Here is a 21,409-nt window from a genome sequence, read left to right on the forward strand (position 1 = left end):
GAAACCTAAACAGCCCTATCTGGTGCAAACAAACACAGAGACAAGAACAATCACCCACGAAACACTCAAAGAATATGGCTGCCTAAATATGGTTCCCAATCAGAGACAACGATAAACACCTGCTCTGATTGAGAACCACTCCAGGCAACCATAGACTTTTCTAGACAACCCCACTATACCACAATCACATAACCTACAAAAAACCCAAGACAAAACACACCACATAATAAACCCATGTCACACCCTGGCCTAACCAAAATAATAAAGAAAACACAAAATACTAAGACCAGGGCGTGACAGGTTCAGGTTGTCCATCAATCAACCTACCAGGGTATTTACAAACAGCACAGGAATTAAATCATCTTTACTAATTCTGCAGATATTTTCTTTAAAGCAGTATCTAAATCCATAGGATGTAGTGATCACAAAATAATAAGCCCATATCTAGGAAAACCAACGTTTCAAAGGCTGGGCCTAATATAGTGTATAAGAGGTCATACAATACATTTTGTAGTGATTCACATGTTGATGATGTAAAGAATATGTGCTGGTCTGTGGTGTGTAATGAGGAGCCACCAGACGCTGCTGGTCTGTGATGTGTAGTGAGGAGCCACCAGACGCTGCTGGTCTGTGATGTGTAGTGAGGAGCCACCAGATGCTGCTGGTCTGGTGTGGTGTGTAATGAGGAGCCACCAGACGCTGCTGGTCTGGTGTGTAATGAGGAGCCACCAGATGCTGCTGGTCTGTGATGTGTAGTGAGGAGCCACCAGACGCTGCTGGTCTGTGGTGTGTAATGAGGAGCCACCAGACGCTGCTGGTCTGGTGTGTAATGAGGAGCCACCAGACGCTGCTGGTCTGTGGTGTGTAATGAGGAGCCACCAGACGCTGCTGGTCTGTGGTGTGTAATGAGGAGCCACCAGACGCTCCTGGTCTGGTGTGTAATGGGGAGCCACCAGACGCTGCTGGTCTGGTGTGTAATGAGGAGCAACCAGACGCTGCTGGTCTGGTGTGTAATGAGGAGCAACCAGACGCTGCTGGTCTGGTGTGTAATGAGGAGCAACCAGACGCTGCTGGTCTGTGGTGTGTAATGAGGAGCAACCAGACGCTGCTGGTCTGTGGTGTGTAATGAGGAGCCACCAGACGCTGCTGGTCTGGTGTGTAATGAGGAGCCACCAGACGCTGCTGATCTGGTGTGTAATGAGGAGCAACCAGACGCTGCTGGTCTGTGGTGTGTAATGAGGAGCCACCAGACGCTGCTGGTCTGTGGTGTGTAATGAGGAGCAACCAGACACTGCTGGTCTGGTGTGTAATGAGGAGCCACCAGACGCTGCTGGTATGTGGTGTGTAATGAGGAGCCACCAGACGCTGCTGGTCTGGTGTGTAATGAGGAGCCACCAGACGCTGCTGGTCTGGTGTGTAATGAGGAGCCACCAGACGCTGCTGGTCTGGTGTGTAATGAGGAGCCACCAGACGCTGCTGGTCTGGTGTGTAATGAGGATCAACCAGATGCTGCTGGTCTGGTGTGTAATGAGGAGCCAACAGACGCTGCTGGTCTGTGATGTGTAGTGAGGAGCCACCAGACGCTGCTGGTCTGTGATGTGTAGTGAGGAGCCACCAGATGCTGCTGGTCTGGTGTGGTGTGTAATGAGGAGCCACCAGACGCTGCTGGTCTGTGGTGTGTAATGAGGAGCCACCAGACGCTGCTGGTCTGTGGTGTGTAATGAGGAGCCACCAGACGCTCCTGGTCTGGTGTGTAATGGGGAGCCACCAGACGCTGCTGGTCTGGTGTGTAATGAGGAGCAACCAGACGCTGCTGGTCTGGTGTGTAATGAGGAGCAACCAGACGCTGCTGGTCTGGTGTGTAATGAGGAGCAACCAGACGCTGCTGGTCTGTGGTGTGTAATGAGGAGCCACCAGACGCTGCTGGTCTGTGGTGTGTAATGAGGAGCCACCAGACGCTGCTGGTCTGGTGTGTAATGAGGAGCCACCAGACGCTGCTGGTCTGGTGTGTAATGAGGATCAACCAGATGCTGCTGGTCTGGTGTGTAATGAGGAGCCAACAGACGCTGCTGGTCTGTGATGTGTAGTGAGGAGCCACCAGACGCTGCTGGTCTGTGATGTGTAATGAGGAGCCACCAGACGCTGCTGGTCTGGTGTGTAATGAGGAGCCACCAGACGCTGCTGGTCTGTGGTGTGTAATGAGGAGCCACCAGACGCTGCTGGTCTGTGGTGTGTAATGAGGAGCCACCAGACGCTCCTGGTCTGGTGTGTAATGGGGAGCCACCAGACGCTGCTGGTCTGGTGTGTAATGAGGAGCAACCAGACGCTGCTGGTCTGGTGTGTAATGAGGAGCAACCAGACGCTGCTGGTCTGGTGTGTAATGAGGAGCAACCAGACGCTGCTGGTCTGTGGTGTGTAATGAGGAGCCACCAGACGCTGCTGGTCTGTGGTGTGTAATGAGGAGCCACCAGACGCTGCTGGTCTGGTGTGTAATGAGGAGCCACCAGACGCTGCTGATCTGGTGTGTAATGAGGAGCCACCAGACGCTGCTGGTCTGTGGTGTGTAATGAGGAGCCACCAGACGCTGCTGGTCTGTGGTGTGTAATGAGGAGCCACCAGACGCTCCTGGTCTGGTGTGTAATGGGGAGCCACCAGACGCTGCTGGTCTGGTGTGTAATGAGGAGCAACCAGACGCTGCTGGTCTGGTGTGTAATGAGGAGCAACCAGACGCTGCTGGTCTGGTGTGTAATGAGGAGCAACCAGACGCTGCTGGTCTGTGGTGTGTAATGAGGAGCCACCAGACGCTGCTGGTCTGTGGTGTGTAATGAGGAGCCACCAGACGCTGCTGGTCTGGTGTGTAATGAGGAGCCACCAGACGCTGCTGATCTGGTGTGTAATGAGGAGCCACCAGACGCTGCTGGTCTGTGGTGTGTAATGAGGAGCCACCAGACGCTGCTGGTCTGGTGTGTAATGAGGAGCCACCAGACGCTGCTGGTCTGGTGTGTAATGAGGATCAACCAGATGCTGCTGGTCTGGTGTGTAATGAGGAGCAACCAGATGCTGCTGGTCTGTGGTGTGTAATGAGGAGCAACCAGACGCTGCTGGTCTGTGGTGTGTAATGAGGAGCAACCAGACGCTGCTGGTCTGGTGTGTAATGAGGAGCCACCAGACGCTGCTGGTCTGTGGTGTGTAATGAGGATCAACCAGACGCTGCTGGTCTGTGGTGTGTAATGAGGAGCAACCAGACGCTGCTGGTCTGTGGTGTGTAATGAGGAGCAACCAGACGCTGCCGGTCTGTGGTGTGTAATGAGGAGCAACCAGACGCTGCTGGTCTGTGGTGTGTAATGAGGAGCAACCAGACGCTGCTGGTCTGTGGTGTGTAATGAGGAGCAACCAGACGCTGATGGTCTGGTGTGTAATGAGGAGCAACTAGATGCTGCTGGTCTGGTGTGTAATGAGGAGCAACCAGATGCTGCTGGTCTGTAGTGTGTAATGAGGAGCAACCAGACGCTGCTGGTCTCTGGTGTGTAATGAGGAGCCACCAGACGCTGCTGGTCTGTAGTGTGTAATGAGGAGCAACCAGACGCTGCTGGTCTGTGGTGTGTAATGAGGAGCAACCAGACGCTGCTGGTCTGTGGTGTGTAATGAGGAGCAACCAGACGCTGCTGGTCTGTGGTGTGTAATGAGGAGCAACCAGACGCTGCTGGTCTGTGGTGTGTAATGAGGAGCAACCAGACGCTGCTGGTCTGTGGTGTGTAATGAGGAGCAACCAGACGCTGATGGTCTGGTGTGTAATGAGGAGCAACTAGATGCTGCTGGTCTGGTGTGTAATGAGGAGCAACCAGATGCTGCTGGTCTGTAGTGTGTAATGAGGAGCAACCAGATGCTGCACTTGACACATTTATGAAACTACTTATTCCAGTTACTAATAAGCACCAGTTAAGAAAATGACTAAAAACTGTTCAATCTCCTTGGATTGATGAGGAATTTGAAAATGGTATGGTTGAGAGGGATGAGGCAAAAGGGATGGCAAATAAGTCTGGCTGCACAGCTGATTGGCAAACATACTGCAAATTAAGAAATGTGACTAAACTAAATAAAAAGAATGACAAGCCACCGGGGTCTGACAATCTGGATGAAAAATTACTGAGGATAATAGCGAACGATATTGCCACATCTTCAATTTAAGCCTACTAGAGAGCATGTGCCCTCAGGCCTGGAGGGAAGCTAAAGTCATTCCGCTGCCCAAGAATAGTAAATCCTCCTTTACTGGCTCAAATAGCCAACCACTCAGCCTGTTACCAATCCTTACTTCTGAAAAAAATTGTGTTTTACCAGATACAATGTTATTTCACAGTAAACAAATTGACAACAGACTTTCAACACGCTTATAGGGAAGGACACTCAACAAGCACGGCACTTAAATGACTGATGATAAACTGATTGTGGGGGCTGTCTTGTTAGACTTCAGTGCAGCTTTTGACATTATCGATCATAGTCTGCTGCTGGAAAAACTTGTGTTATGGCTTTACACCCCCTGCTCTAATGTGGATAAAGAGTTACCTGTCTAAAAGAATACAGAGGGTGTTCTTTAATGGAATGCTCTCCAACATAATCTAGGTAGAATCAGGAATTCCCCAGGGTAGCTGTTTAGGCCCCTTACTTTTTCAATCTTTACTAACGACATGCCACTGACTTTGAGTAAAGCCAGTGTGTCTATGTATGCGGATGACTAAACACTATACATGTCAGCTACTACAGTGACTGAAATGACTGCAACACTTAACAAAGTGCTGCAGTTAGTTTCGGAATGGGTAGCAAGGAATAAATTAGTCCTACATATTTCCAAAACTAAAAGAGTTGTATTTGGGACAAACCATTCACTAAACTACGTCTCGTAATGAATAATGTGAAAATTGAGCAAGTTGAGGTGACTAAATTGCTTGGAGTAACTCTGGATTGTAAACTGTCATGGTCAAAACATATTGATACAACAGTAACTAAGATGGGGATAAGTCTGTCCATAATAAAGCTCTGCTCTGCCTTCTTAACAGCACTATCAACAAGGCAGGTCCTACAGGCCCTAGTTTTGTAGCACCTAGGCAACTGTGCAGTAGTGTGGTCAGGTGCCAGAAAGAGGGACTTAGGAAAATTGCAGTTGGCTCAGAACAGAGCAGCACGGCTGGCACATAAATGTACAGAGAGAGCTAATATTAATAATACGCAGGTCAATCTCTCTTGGCTGAAAGTGGAAGACAGATGGACTTCATCATTACTTGTTTTTGTAAGAGGTGTTGACAAGCTGAATGTACCGAGCTGTCTAAAATACTAGCACACAGCTCGGACACCCATGCATACCGCACAAGACATGCCACCAGAGGTGTCTTCACAGTCCCCAAGTCCAGAACAGACTATGGGAGGCACACAGTACTACTTAGAGCCATGACTACATGGAACTCTATTCCACAGTACTACATAGAGCCATGACTACATGGAACTCTATTCCACAGTACTACATAGAGCCATGACTACATGGAACTCTATTCCACAGTACTACATAGAGCCACGACTACATGGAACTCTATTCCACAGTACTACATAGAGCCACGACTACATGGAACTCTATTCCACAGTACTACATAGAGCCACGACTACATGGAACTCTATTCCACAGTACTACATAGAGCCATGACTACATGGAACTCTATTCCACAGTGCTACATAGAGCCACGACTACATGGAACTCTATTCCACAGTACTACATAGAGCCATGACTACATGGAACTCTATTCCACAGTACTACATAGAGCCATGACTACATGGAACTCTATTCCACAGTACTACATAGAGCCATGACTACATGGAACTCTATTCCACAGTACTACATAGAGCCATGACTACATGGAACTCTATTCCACATCTGATGACTGATGCAAACAGTAGAATCAGATTTAAAAAGCAGGTAAAAATACACCTCACGGAACAACAGGGACTGTGAAGAGACACAAAAGGTACAGACACATGTAAACAGTACGCACACATTGTTGTATGGTGGTATTGAACATGTTGTGGACATGTGGTGGTGTAGGGATGTTGTATGGTGGTATTGAACATGTTGTGGACATGTGGTGGTGTAGGGATGTTGTATGGTGGTATTGAACATGTTGTGGACATGTGGTGGTGTAGGGATGTTGTATGGTGGTATTGAACATGTTGTGGACATGTGGTGTTGTAGGGATGTTGTATGGTGGTATTGAACATGTTGTGGACATGTGGTGGTGTAGGGATGTTGTATGGTGGTATTGAACATGTTGTGGACATGTGGTGGTGTAGGGATGTTGTATGGTGGTATTGAACATGTTGTGGACATGTGGTGGTGTAGGGATGGTGGTATTGAACATGTTGTGGACATGTGGTGGTGTAGGGATGGTGGTATTGAACATGTTGTGGACATGTGGTGGTGTAGGGATGTTGTATGGTGGTATTGAACATGTTGTGGACATGTGGTGGTGTAGGGATGGTGGTATTGAACATGTTGTGGACATGTGGTGGTGTAGGGATGTTGTATGGTGGTATTGAACATGTTGTGGACATGTGGTGTAGGGATGGTGGTATTGAACATGTTGTGGACATGTGGTGGTGTAGGGATGTTGTATGGTGGTATTGAACATGTTGTGGACATGTGGTGTTGTAGGGATGTTGTATGGTGGTATTGAACATGTTGTGGACATGTGGTGGTGTAGGGATGTTGTATGGTGGTATTGAACATGTTGTGGACATGTGGTGTTGTAGGGATGTTGTATGGTGGTATTGAACATGTTGTGGACATGTGGTGGTGTAGGGATGTTGTATGGTGGTATTGAACATGTTGTGGACATGTGGTGGTGTAGGGATGTTGTATGGTGGTATTGAACATGTTGTGGACATGTGGTGGTGTAGGGATGGTGGTATTGAACATGTTGTGGACATGTGGTGGTGTAGGGATGTTGTATGGTGGTATTGAACATGTTGTGGACATGTGGTGGTGTAGGGATGGTGGTATTGAACATGTTGTGGACATGTGGTGGTGTAGGGATGTTGTATGGTGGTATTGAACATGTTGTGGACATGTGGTGTAGGGATGTTATATGATGTCCTGTTTTATCTTTAGTTCATTCAGTACAAACGTAGTTCACTGTTTTATCTGTTATTTTATATGTAATGTGGGTGTTTTGGACCCCAGGAAGAGTAGCTGCTGCCTTGACAGGAACTAATGGAGATCCATAATAAACCCCAGGAAGAGTAGCTGCTGCCTTGACAGGAACTAATGGAGATCCATAATAAACCCCAGGAAGAGTAGCTGCTGCCTTGACAGGAACTAATGGAGATCCATAATAAACCCCAGGAAGAGTAGCTGCTGCCTTGACAGGAACTAATGGAGATCCATAATAAACCCCAGGAAGAGTAGCTGCTGCCTTGACAGGAACTAATGGAGATCCATAATAAACCCCAGGAAGAGTAGCTGCTGCCTTGACAGGAACTAGTGGAGATCCATAATAAACCCCAGGAAGAGTAGCTGCTGCCTTGACAGGAACTAATGGAGATCCATAATAAACCCCAGGAAGAGTAGCTGCTGCCTTGGCAGGAACTAATGGGGATCCATAATAAACCCCAGGAAGAGTAGCTGCTGTCTTGGCAGGAACTAATGGGGATCCATAATAAACCCCAGGAAGAGTAGCTTCTGTCTTGGCAGGAACTAATGGGGATCCATAATAAACCCCAGGAAGAGTAGCTGCTGTATTGGTAGGAACTAATGGGGATCCATTATAAACCCCAGGAAGAGTAGCTGCTGTCTTGGCAGGAACTAATGGGGATCCATAATAAACCCCAGGAAGAGTAGCTGCTGCCTTGACAGGAACTAATGGAGATCCATAATAAACCCCAGGAAGAGTAGCTGCTGTATTGGTAGGAACTAATGGGGATCCATTATAAACCCCAGGAAGAGTCTTGGCAGCAGCTAATGGGGATCCATAATAAACCCCAGTAAGAGTAGTTGCTGTCTTGGCAGGAACTAATGGGGATCCATTATAAACCCCAGGAAGAGTAGCTGCTGTCTTGGCAGGAACTAATGGGGATCCATTATAAACCCCAGGAAGAGTAGCTGCTGTCTTGGCAGGAATTAATGGGGATCCATTATAAACCCCAGGAAGAGTCTTGGCAGCAGCTAATGGGGATCCATTATAAACCCCAGGAAGAGTCTTGGCAGGAACTAATGGGGATCCATTATAAACCCCAGGAAGAGTCTTGGCAGGAACTAATGGGGATCCATTATAAACCCCAGGAAGAGTCTTGGCAGGAACTAATGGGGGATCCATTATAAACCCCAGGAAGAGTCTTGGCAGGAACTAATGGGGGATCCATTATAAACCCCAGGAAGAGTCTTGGCAGGAACTAATGGGGATCCCTAGTAAATACAAATACAAAATGTGTAGATTGATGAGGATTTTTTAAATATATATTTTTAATACATTTTAGAATAAGGCTGTAATGCAACAAAATGAGGAAAAAGTGAAGGGGGCTGAATACTTTCAGAATCCATTGTAGACCCATTGCTGATGATGTCATGATGTCTTGATTTTCCATAAAATTATTTGGAGTGTGTCGTATCAGTCAGCTCATAATGAGAACTCTCTCTGGTGGAATAGTGGGTCACCATTCCATTGCCCTATACTCACGATATCACAAGTTCTCAGTCAAATGTTTTATTTTATTTTTAACAGCAGGAAATCAGCTCGTAGTGATTTTAGGCATCATAGAGAGGAACATGTGATTGTATACAAATGGAAACAAGGTCTGAAATGATTGTTTCAGTCAAATATATTTGTTTGGGTTCTTGCGGCTAATTTGCATACGATCACAAATGATTTGTAATTCTTTTTTCCAAACCCCCAAGAGATAAAAATCGGGCCTGCAGCTGAATCTAGTAGATGACACCTGCATTACACTAAATTATCTCTCTTAGAATTTCATCACAGGGATAAATAAATAACTAAATCCCTGATGGCAGTTAGACTATTATTTCTCACTAAGAGATACGTCCTCTTCTCTGCCATCCATTGATGTCTTCGTTTCTTCCTCACATCAGTCTTTCACCCATATCTTCCCCATCCACTTCAAGATCTTTGTGATTGGGTGCAGCCGACATTAAAGGCGAGTCAAGACTGACTGATCAACCAATCACCTTGCATCATAAACAACAACTTAATATTATTTATAGATCGGCCTGTCAGTCGCGGTGTTGATGCTCTCGAACACTGCCTTTCTTTTGTATTGTCAGTCAGTCTGGTTATGTGCTTTATGTTCTGTCCACCAGAGGGCGCTCTCTCTCTGTCTCTGTCCCCGCAGGCATGATGCTGACCTCATGGTACACCTCATCAGGCTGGGGGCTGCTCTGCAAGGCCAGGATGGAGGAGCACTGAGGATCCAACAAGTACTGCATGGGGTGGGGAGGGGAGGGGAGAGGAGACAGTGGTCACACTAAAGGCGTCAGCTTGAAAACCGAATTAGTGTGCTCGCATACTCCCTTAATTAAAAGATATTCACTTAAAAAATTGGAACAAAAACACCAATAGTTCTGTTTGTCTATCTAAATAGAATTCTAGAATTAATAGACAGAATGAATCTAATATAACTCAAGAGATATAACATTCATTTTGACATTATTTTGCAGAAGAGATCTTAGTCACGCAATTTTACATCTAAGATCTTTGGTGCAGAATTTCTCAAGTGAAAAAAATGTGCATGCTTTGTCTCTTGTTGAAAGACAATAAACACTTAATTTAAGAATCCCTACTGTTGATCAATCACAGACAAGGTGTGTAGGCTACCAACTTCGGCTTGCCTTGAGAAAAAATCCTGTGCGCACAAAGAGCCAAAAAAACAACAACTCTTGACGGAGACTAAACCGAACGAAAAAGTCACAAAATGTTGTAATATATGCACGAACTATTCTGAACTGTTTCGGGTTGGGAAGCATGAGGACGCCTTAAAGGCCTTTCAGACTAATCTCAATTAACCAAAAACCTTGTGAAATTTGGTCATATTTTATTTATTTAACTAGGCAAGTCAAATAAGAACAATTCTTATTTACAATGACGGCCTACCATAAGGCAAAAGGCCTCCTGCGGGGACGGGGGCTGGGATTAAATATAGGACAAAACACACATCACGACAACAGAGCTACACTACATAAAGAGAGACCTAAAGACAATAACATGGCATGGCAGCAACAACACAGTAGCAGCACAAAACAGGGTACAAACATTGTTGGGCACAGACAACAGCGCAAATGGCAAGAAGGTAGAGACAACAATACATCACCCAAAGCAGTCACAACTGTCAGTAAGAGCGTCCATGATTAAGTCTTTGAATGAGGAGATTGAGATAAAATTGTCCAGTTTGAGTGTTTGTTGCAGCTCGTTCCAGTCGCTAGCTGCAGCGATCTGAAAAGACGAGCGGCCCAGGTTCGTGTGTAACAGTTTAACTTTCATCCGTCCCCTCGCCCCAACCCGCGCTCGCACCCTCTGCACACGGGGCGGCAGGGTAGCCTAGTGGTTAGGGCGTTGGACTAGTATACGGAAGGTTGCAAGTTCAAATCCCCGAGCTGACAAGGTCGCTAGCTGCAGCGATCTGAAAAGACGAGCGGCCCAGGTTCGTGTGTAACAGTTTAACTTTCATCCGTCCCCTCGCCCCAACCCGCGCTCGCACCCTCTGCACACGGGGCGGCAGGGTAGCCTAGTGGTTAGGGCGTTGGACTAGTATACGGAAGGTTGCAAGTTCAAATCCCCGAGCTGAACAGGCAGTTCCTGGGCCGTCATTGAAAATAAGAATTTGTTCTTAACTGACTTGCCTAGTAAAATAAAAACATAGACAACTGACACCCACGAAGCATCGCACAAACGCCGCGACAGCACTTGCAGAGCAAGGGGAACACCTACTTTAAGGTCTCAGAGCGAGTGACGTCACCGGTTGAAACGCTATTAGCGCGCACCACCGCTAACTAGCTAGCCATTTCACATCGATTACACTGGCAGAACAGATGCACATTTATGTTTAAGCAGTCTGTCCACAAGAGATTAGACTAAAACCATTCATTATTATGTCAAGATATAACAGGACACACTGATTACATGGAACTCAGCCAAAGACAGAGCCTCATTGACAGTCCTTTTTTACATTTTCTTCCCCTAAACAGCAGCATGAACATGTAATTTACGGGTTTGCAAAAGAACAAATGATACAGTTACTACACACAAAGAAACACACAGTGTATTAGTCATTAAAACACACTGATCATGCGCCATACTGACCACTGTGAAATGTCCAGGCAGCTTGACCTTGGGTCTGAGGAAGCTGACCACCCTGTAGCAGTGCCAGAATGCTAGAACCACCAGGGGCACAGACACAGCCATCACCACAAACATCCCCAGGGCCATCACCCAGGGCCTGTCCTTGCCTGCAGACGGTTTGGGGTTGGGGAAAGTGGACACCGGGGACGAAGAATTGAGTTGAGCAAAGAGTAGACTTGTACTCGGAGAATCATTGAAGGCAACAATCTAATAGTCATAATTTGTGTTTTTTAACAGATGTAGAAAAAGGGAGGACAAGAAAGAGAGAGAGATGGCGCTCACCCTTAGCGGTGCTCTCACACGTAACGTTGCTGGGCTGGCTTTGTTTGAAGAACCTTTCGGTTACCACCCAGACCTGAAAACAGTACCTGGTCCATTGCTCCAGCTCCAACACCACTTCATGCAGTTGGATGCCATTCATCCGTTTGACCTGCAGGGGGTGATAGAGGAGAATTAAGGAAGCAGTGAGCACCACGCAATGAGTATGTTTTACACACATTGTAATTCTTTCATATTAAACTGATTGGCAGCTGGCACATTATGCAATAGTCATGTAAACACCTTACTCTGATTATCTTAAAAATTGGCGTACGGTCAAAATTAAAGTAAGCATACGCCGATTTAAATATCTGTTTTTTTTCTGAGCCATCTTTTAAATGATTAGGACATGTAAATCGGCGATCCAGCAGTGTAATTGATCTGCGCGTGGGCTAGCACCATCCGAGCCGTCCTCCCTCAGCGCGATTTAAGTGAGTTCGGGAACAACTGAATGTATGTGTCTCAGAAGTAGCTTTCACATACAGTAGTACAAACTTCGGTAACACTTCCTTTTAAAGGGATCTTTACTACACCGCAATCAACCGTGCATTTACACTGTAACAACTATTAGAGTTAACAGTAACAACTCCTAGTAGTAGTTGCAGTATGTAATTACAGAGGTGTAACAATGAATGGTTGTTACCATGCTTGTTTCAAATGGGCAGGTTTCCCACTAAATTCACCAACTTTGTGTGTTTTCACTTCTTCTCAGATGCATACAGTTATAACTGTCACAAAAGTTGTGACCCCCTCGTCGTTGTGCCACCACATTCACCAACGCAGTGTCGTGTTTCTTCTCAGATGCATACAGTTATAACTGTTTGTAAGTTGTGACCCCCTCGTCGGTGTGCCACCACATTCACCAACGCAGTGTCCTGTTTCTTCTCAGATGCATACAGTTATAACTGTCACAAAGGTTGTGACCCCCTCGTCGGTGTGCTGGATGCCTGAGAAACTACAGTAAAAGTGCAATAACTGCAGTCGACTGTGGTATTTTGGACACATTAATTGCAGAACAACTGCAGTTACACTGCAAAAGTACTGCAGTAAAAAAAGTTATTTATTTATTTTGGAGCGTACTGCACTATAACTGCCTTTATACTGCAGTGTACTGCGGTCATACTGCATTATAACTGCCTTTATACTGCAGTGTACTGCGGTCATACTGCACTATAACTGCCTTTATACTGCAGTGTACTGCGGTGATACTGCACTATAACTGCCTTTATACTGCAGTGTACTGCGGTCATACTGCACTATAACTGCCTTTATACTGCAGTGTACTGCGGTCATACTGCACTATAACTGCCTTTATACTGCAGTGTACTGCGGTGATACTGCACTATAACTGCCTTTATACTGCAGTGTACTGCGGTGATACTGCATTATAACTGCCTTTATACTGCAGTGTACTGCGGTCATACTGCACTATAACTGCCTTTATACTGCAGTGTACTGCGGTCATACTGCACTATAACTGCCTTTATACTGCAGTGTACTGCGGTGATACTGCACTATAACTGCCTTTATACTGCAGTGTACTGCGGTGATACTGCATTATAACTGCCTTTATACTGCAGTGTACTGCGGTGATACTGCACTATAACTGCCTTTATACTGCAGTGTACTGCGGTGATACTGCATTATAACTGCCTTTATACTGCAGTGTACTGCGGTCATACTGCACTATAACTGCCTTTATACTGCAGTGTACTGCGGTGATACTGCACTGTGAGGGAGCCTATGCTCAATAGGCTCTAATTACTTACCCTTGAATGTGCACTGTTCATCCTATACTGTGTCTTCACTCAGTGTTGTTGCTAGCACTTGACTCCAAAATAAAGTTAACTTGGTTGAGCTGGCAAAAACAGATCAGTAAGGCAATCTCACTGACTGGGATCTAATAATGGGTGCCATCCCAGCTGTGAAAAAACCCCCCACATTGTTTCAAAGCATAGTACATTTAATGTTTTGCCCAAGTACAATGTAATTACTAAGGTTTTACACAGGCTGTAGCTAGATAAAATTAAGTTCATCTTGAGCGGCCCTCATTTTAAAGCTTCCGGAAGTTTCCCTTCACAACAAGGTACAGAAATGAAGTGAATTCTGGAATTAAACTTCCGGAAGCTTTAAAATGGAGGGCCAGATTGTCCGTATGGATCATGTACTGTAGTTAGTTACATTACATTAGTTACAAGTAAGTACACCTCTAGACAGGATGTAGATAGTTCAAATGAAGTGTATCTACATCCTGTGTAACTCCTAGTAATTACATTGTACTTAGGCAGACATTTAAATGTTATATGTTATGAAACAGGGTATTTATTCCTCATCTGGGATGACCAAGTTAACCCAGATTGGTACACTTTATTTTGGTGGCAACCGCTAGCAATAACATTGAGTGGAGATATATTTACAACAGTGCATTTTCATGGCTAAGTAATCAGAGCCTATTGAATAAAAAAAAATCTATTGAGACACCCAGCGCACCGACGAGGGGTCACAACCTTTGTGACAGTTGTAACTGTACGCAGCTGTTAAGAAACTAAACACTAAGTTGGTGAATGTATTGGGCAACCTGACCTTTTATCACAAGCATGGAAAACAAACATTCATTGTTACACCTCTAATAAGGAACACTAATAAGGACCACTGTAATAAGGACCACTAATAAGGACCACTAATAAGGACCACTGTAATAAGGACCACTAATAAGGACCACTGTAATAAGGACCACTGTAATAAGGACCACTAATAAGGACCACTAATAAGAACCACTAATAAGGACCACTAATAAGGACCACTGTAATAAGGACTACTAATAAGGACCACTAATAAGGACTACTAATAAGGACCACTAATAAGGACTACTAATAAGGACCACTAATAAGAACCACTAATAAGGACCACTAATAAGGACCACTAATAAGGACCACTAATAAGGACCACTAATAAGAACCACTAATAAGAACCACTAATAAGGACCACTAATAAGGACCACTAATAAGGACCACTGTAATAAGGACCACTAATAAGAACCACTAATAAGGACCACTGTAATAAGGACCACTAATAAGGACCACTAATAAGAACCACTAATAAGGACCACTGTAATAAGGACCACTAATAAGGACCACTAATAAGGACCACTGTAATAAGGACCACTAATAAGAACCACTAATAAGGACCACTAATAAGGACCACTAATAAGGACCACTGTAATAAGGACCACTAATAAGGACCACTGTAATAAGGACCACTAATAAGGACCACTAATAAGGACCACTAATAAGAACCACCAATAAGGACCACTAATAAGGACCACTGTTATAAGGACCACTAATAAGGACCACTGTAATAAGGACCACTAATAAGGACCACTAATAAGGACCACTGTAATAAGGACCCCCTTAAAATAAAAAAGCGTTAGCCAAACTTTATACGTCCAAACTCAAATATACTTCCCAAAAATAAACATGATTGCTGTGGTATAATATTATTTTTGATTGACGATTTTCTGCATTTATCAGAGCGCCATCCGGTAGTCTGATTTCAGATGTATCTAAGTTAAAAGAGGATTATTAGGGAAATCGTTCCTTCTTGCAAAGCATGTAAACGTTCTATATCAAACTATTATATTAATCTACAATAATCCCATTATATATTAATCTATCTACAATAATCCCATTATATATTAATCTATCTACAATAATCCCATTATATATTAATCTATCTACAATAATCCCATTATATATTAATCTATCTACAATAATCCCATTATATATTAATCTATCTACAATAATCCCATATATATATTAATCCATTATATATTAATCTATAATCCCATTATATATTAATCTATCTACAATAATCCCATTATATATTAATCTATCTACAATAATCCCATTATATATTAATCTATCTACAATAATCCCATTATATATTAATCTATCTACAATAATCCCATTATATATTAATCTATCTACAATAATCCCATTATATATTAATCTATCTACAATAATCCCATTATTGTGTGCATGTAACCGTACTCAATGTGTCACCAGATGATCACCCCTACGGTTATCAAGTTCACCATTGGCAGATGGAAAGTAGTTTATGTGCTCAGACCCTAAACCTGCATCTCATACTCCTTATTGGCTACTGTCACTATGACATCAGATGTGAAAGGTCAGGCAAACTGCTTTACTTTGTTTCGCCATTCCTCAGATCCCCTGGTTGTAGGCAGTGGACATTACACTTCAAATGTATAATCCCAGATGGAAAGTAAAATGGCCACCATACCTTCTTCTCCTGGCCCTCCTTCCAGTAGGTGATGTTAAAGGTTGCATGATTGTAGATCTCTTTAAACTCAGAGATCCTGAGCACTGGGTCTTCGATGCTCACTTCAATGTTCGCACCACTGGAGACTAGAGTCACACTGGGAGGGCCTAAAGTGGCTGTGGAGAGAGACAGAGAGACATGGGAAAGAAAGTGACCGAAAGGAAGTGGCGACCTCTCAGGGGTAAAGAAATGACATGGCATCTGCTAGCGGATCACCATAGTCCATTAAAGAGCAAAAGCTGTCAGGCCCCAGTCTGTAATGATACACTCTGCTTTGCCCTGACCTCTAGTTTAACAGTACCTGTTATTACATTGTCATACCCATCTCTAGTGCACTGCAAAAAAAAAAAATACTATGAAATGCCCATGTATGTATTAGGTAGGTTATGAATGTGTTATGAAATCCTTATGTAGATTGAAGTTACAGATGGGTAACTATGAACTCACTGTGTTCATCCATGACAAACTCCTTAGTCTCCACCCAGTGAGATGTCTCTCCCTCTCGTTCTGCCCTCACTTGCAAAGTGTACACTCCAAATTTGTTTAGATGTCTGGTGAAGTCACAGCATAGGGCAGTTGTGTCCAAACATACGACCCGGTAGCTGTTCCTGATGCTCTTCCTGTGTTCAAAACAAGACACCACTGTGTTATTATTGGGGTAGACGGCAGGGTAGCCTAGTGGTTAGAGTGGAGGGGCGACAGGTAGCCTAGTCGTTAGAGTGGAGGGGTGGCAGGTAGCCTAGTGGTTAGAGTGGAGAGGTGACAGGTAGCCTAGTGGTTAGAGTGGAGGGGTGGCAGGTAGCCTAGTGGTTAGAGTGTTGGACTAGTGGACTAGTAACCAGCGTGTTGGACTAGTGGACTAGTAACCAGCAGGTAGCCTAGTGGTTAGAGCGTTGGACTAGTGACCAGCAGGTAGCCTAGTGGTTAGAGCGTTGGACTAGTGACCAGCAGGTAGCCTAGTGGTTAGAGCGTTGGACTAGTGACCAGCAGGTAGCCTAGTGGTTAGAGCGTTGGACTAGTGACCAGCAGGTAGCCTAGTGGTTAGAGCGTTGGACTAGTGACCAGCAGGTAGCCTAGTGGTTAGAGCGTTGGACTAGTGACCAGCAGGTAGCCTAGTGGTTAGAGCGTTGGACTAGTGACCAGCAGGTAGCCTAGTGGTTAGAGCGTTGGACTAGTGACCAGCAGGTAGCCTAGTGGTTAGAGTGTTGGACTAGTGACCAGCAGGTAGCCTAGTGGTTAGAGTGTTGGACTAGTGACCAGCAGGTAGCCTAGTGGTTAGAGCGTTGGACTGGTGACCAGCAGGTAGCCTAGTGTTTTTTATTTTTTATTTTTTAAACCTTTATTTAAATTCTTATTTTCAATGACGGCCTAGGAACAGTGGGTTAACTGCCTGTTCAGGGGCAGAACGACAGATTTGTACCTTGTCAGCTCGGGGGTTTGAACTTGCAACCTTCTGGTTACTAGTCCAACGCTCTAACCACTAGGCTACCCTGCCGGATAGAGCGTTGGACTAGTAACCAGCAGGTAGCCTAGTTAGAGTGTTGGACTAGTAACCAGCAGGTAGCCTAGTTAGAGCGTTGGACTAGTAACCAGCAGGTAGCCTAGTGGTTAGAGCGTTGAACTAGTAACCAGCAGGTAGCCTAGTGGTTAGAGCGTTGGACTAGTAACCAGCAGGTAGCCTAGTTAGAGCGTTGGACTAGTAACCAGCAGGTAGCCTAGTGGTTAGAGCGTTGGACTAGTAACCAGCAGGTAGCCTAGTGGTTAGAGCGTTGGACTAGTGACCAGCAGGTAGCCTAGTGGTTAGAGCGTTGGACTAGTAACCAGCAGGTAGCCTAGTGGTTAGAGCGTTGGACTAGTAACCAGCAGTTAGCCTAGTTGTTAGAGCCAACACTAGTAACCAGCAGGTAGCCTAGTGGTTAGAGCGTTGGACTAGTAACCAGCAGGTAGCCTAGTGGTTAGAGCGTTGGACTAGTGACCAGCAGGTCGCCTAGTGGTTAGAGCGTTGGACTAGTGACCAGCAGGTAGCCTAGTGGTTAGAGCGTTGGACTAGTAACCAGCAGGTAGCCTAGTGGTTAGAGTGTTGGACTAGTGACCAGCAGGTAGCCTAGTGGTTAGAGCGTTGGACTAGTAACCAGCAGGTAGCCTAGTTAGAGCGTTGGACTAGTAACCAGCAGGTAGCCTAGTGGTTAGAGCGTTGGACTAGTAACCAGCAGGTAGCCTATTGGTTAGAGCGTTGGACTAGTAACCAGCAGGTAGCCTATTGGTTAGAGCGTTGGACTAGTAACCAGCAGGTAGCCTATTGGTTAGAGCGTACTAGCCAGCAGGTAGCCTAGTGGTTAGAGCGTTGGACTAGTAACCAGCAGGTAGCCTAGTGGTTAGAGCGTTGGACTAGTAACCAGCAGGTAGCCTAGTGGTTAGAGCGTTGGACTAGTAACCAGCAGGTAGCCTAGTGGTTAGAGCGTTGGACTAGTAACCAGCAGGTAGCCTAGTGGTTAGAGCGTTGGACTAGTAACCAGCAGGTAGCCTAGTGGTTAGAGCGTTGGACTAGTAACCAGCAGGTAGCCTAGTGGTTAGAGCATTGGACTAGTAACCAGCAGGTAGCCTAGTGGTTAGAGCGTTGGACTAGTAACCAGCAGGTAGCCTATTGGTTAGAGCGTTGGACTAGTAACCAGCAGGTAGCCTAGTGGTTAGAGCGTTGGACTAGTGACCAGCAGGTAGCCTAGTGGTTAGAGCATTGGACTAGTAACCAGCAGGTAGCCTAGTTAGAGCGTTGGACTAGTAACCAGCAGGTAGCCTAGTGGTTAGAGCGTTGGACTAGTGACCAGCAGGTAGCCTATTGGTTAGAGCATTGGACTAGTAACCAGCAGGTAGCCTAGTGGTTAGAGCATTGGACTAGTAACCAGCAGGTAGCCTAGTGGTTTGAGCGTTGGACTAGTGACCAGCAGGTAGCCTAGTGGTTAGAGCGTTGGACTAGTAACCAGCAGGTAGCCTATTGGTTAGAGCGTTGGACTAGTAACCAGCAGGTAGCCTAGTGGTTAGAGCGTTGGACTAGTGACCAGCAGGTAGCCTAGTGGTTAGAGCATTGGACTAGTAACCAGCAGGTAGCCTAGTTAGAGCGTTGGACTAGTAACCAGCAGGTAGCCTAGTGGTTAGAGCGTTGGACTAGTGACCAGCAGGTAGCCTAGTGGTTAGAGCATTGGACTAGTAACCAGCAGGTAGCCTAGTTAGAGCGTTGGACTAGTAACCAGCAGGTAGCCTAGTGGTTAGAGCGTTGGACTAGTGACCAGCAGGTAGCCTATTGGTAAGAGTGTTGGACTAGTAACCAGCAGGTAGCCTAGTGGTTAGAGCATTGGACTAGTAACCAGCAGGTAGCCTAGTGGTTAGAGCGTTGGACTAGTGACCAGCAGGTAGCCTAGTGGTTAGAGTGTTGGACTAGTGACCAGCAGGTAGCCTAGTGGTTAGAGCGTTGGACTAGTAACCAGCAGGTAGCCTAGTGGTTAGAGCGTTGGACTAGTAACCAGCAGGTAGCCTATTGGTAAGAGTGTTGGACTAGTAACTGAAAGGTTGCAAGTTCGAATCCCCGAGCTGACAAGGTACAAATCTGTCGTTCTGCCCCTGAACAGGCAGTTAACCCACTGTTCCTAGGCCGTCATTGAAAATAAGAATTTGTTCTTAACTGACTTGCCTAGTAAAATAAAGGTAACATTTTTAAAAAAAAATACTATTGTTACCAGTGTTTGTAAGTGGTTTGTTTGTTCAGTGTATGTACGCTGTTTGTATGCCTGAAACCCGTTCTGACAAGTATTGTGTAAAAAAAATAAAAAAAAAAAGTGAAATAGTTGCACCTATTCCTTATAGATATAGTGAGTGTATGTTGATGTGTATGTTGATGTGTGTGTGTGTGTGTGTGTGTGCGTGTGTGTGTGTGAGGGTGTATGACACAGATTCTTCTGGGGACGACAACTTGTGGGTGTGTCATTTCTCCTCTTTCCCAGCAGGAAGTGTGCCATATTTAAATGTTCACCCTCACTTGGTTGTGTTGTTTGGTTGTGTTCATATTACCACTTGTATTCTGATCTGTAGGTGAGGTTTCCCGTGTGGTTCTGAGGGGGATCCCACTCCAACACTAGTCCCATGTTGATGGAGGTAATTCTGATGTTACTGGGACTTGGAAGTTCAGCTAACACTGCTGTAAAAGCACAGTTATACACAGTTGAACATATTGACAAATACACATCATTCAGGGGGATTACAGGCTTTAGATACACAAGGGTATTGAGTCTGATGAGGAAAATTGTATTTTATATGTATTGGCCGATTTTAAGAGTTTTTTTTTTTTTAGAGAGAAATAAATTAAGCCCATTGCACTTCCTCGAGATGAACACTCTTGACCACATATAGTATATGAAACCTTAAGCCTATGTCTATGTGTATATTTAGCCTACATCATCAGTATGTCAATCTAACAGAGACCAACATGCGACGTGTTTCCATTGGTCCCCACTAGTGACAGTAAAAGTAGATTATGGAATGTGTTAAATAAATGTAGCCTATAAAAGACTGTGAAATTATCACGAAATATCAACAACAACAAGTTCGTAAACCAGTCGTGATATTGAATGGTTTCAAACATTCATCTACAATCAAAGCCAATCGATTGACAGCACGTTGGTAGACTATGCTGTGGTAAAGTCGAAAGAGAAATACTGACCTGTCATTCCATGTAAAGTTAAGCAGAATAGTTTGACAAACGAGATAGTAAACACCGTAGATTGCATGTTGCCCAATAGATGTTCTGTGCTGTCCAGCGACACTGAAATGTTCCGCTATATTTGCTTCAGGCCGCTCTTGAGAGTTTATTGTGTACTTTCTGAAAGGGCGGAGAATTGCGGGGAAGCGAAACCAAGCTGAGTGATATAAATACAGAAGAAGCCCGGGCAGGTTTCTATTGAACCAAGTTTAGTCGATGTCGGAAAAAACCTTTAGGCTTGTTTTACCTTAATGGAAACGGCAGATATAATATTCATTTTCAAAAGATCGACAAAATGTGTATCCGTTCGAAAGGGGTGGATCTTTATTTTGTCTTACTTTATTGCGACAAATTATGATTGAATGAGCAGTGTTTTTCGAGTAAATGATTGCCTGATACGTTCGATAGAAAACAGGGCACGTGATGTTTCGCCATAACTATATAGATTCACTCCACATTTCATACTGTAGCGACCCGCACAGACAGCTGTGTGTTATGTGCTAGGCTAGGAGGTGGTTGTGTTGTACTGACCAGTACCCGGTGTTCGCGGGGTCCGACATGTCAATCAACCTGCTATCTGCCAATCACGGGAATGCCTGGAATGTTCTGATGC

At 45.0% G+C, this 21,409-nt stretch overlaps 1 protein-coding gene across 1 annotated transcript; it reads right to left on the reverse strand.

Annotated features, from left to right (window-relative positions):
• Positions 1–8,476: 8,476 nt before the first annotated feature.
• Positions 8,477–21,136, reverse strand: LOC115117099 (interleukin-10 receptor subunit beta-like). Its single transcript, XM_029645557.2, has 7 exons — positions 20,758–21,136; positions 20,109–20,235; positions 16,494–16,666; positions 16,008–16,162; positions 11,670–11,817; positions 11,349–11,494; positions 8,477–9,472 (listed from the first exon to the last, which is right to left on the reverse strand). The coding sequence occupies exons 1-7, from the start codon at positions 20,822–20,824 to the stop codon at positions 9,335–9,337; spliced, it is 954 nt and encodes a 317-aa protein (XP_029501417.1). The 5' UTR covers positions 20,825–21,136; the 3' UTR covers positions 8,477–9,334.
• Positions 21,137–21,409: the final 273 nt, after the last annotated feature.

This window comes from Oncorhynchus nerka, linkage group LG3 (assembly GCF_034236695.1).
Source record: "Oncorhynchus nerka isolate Pitt River linkage group LG3, Oner_Uvic_2.0, whole genome shotgun sequence".
Taxonomy (NCBI): Eukaryota; Metazoa; Chordata; class Actinopteri; order Salmoniformes; family Salmonidae; genus Oncorhynchus; species Oncorhynchus nerka.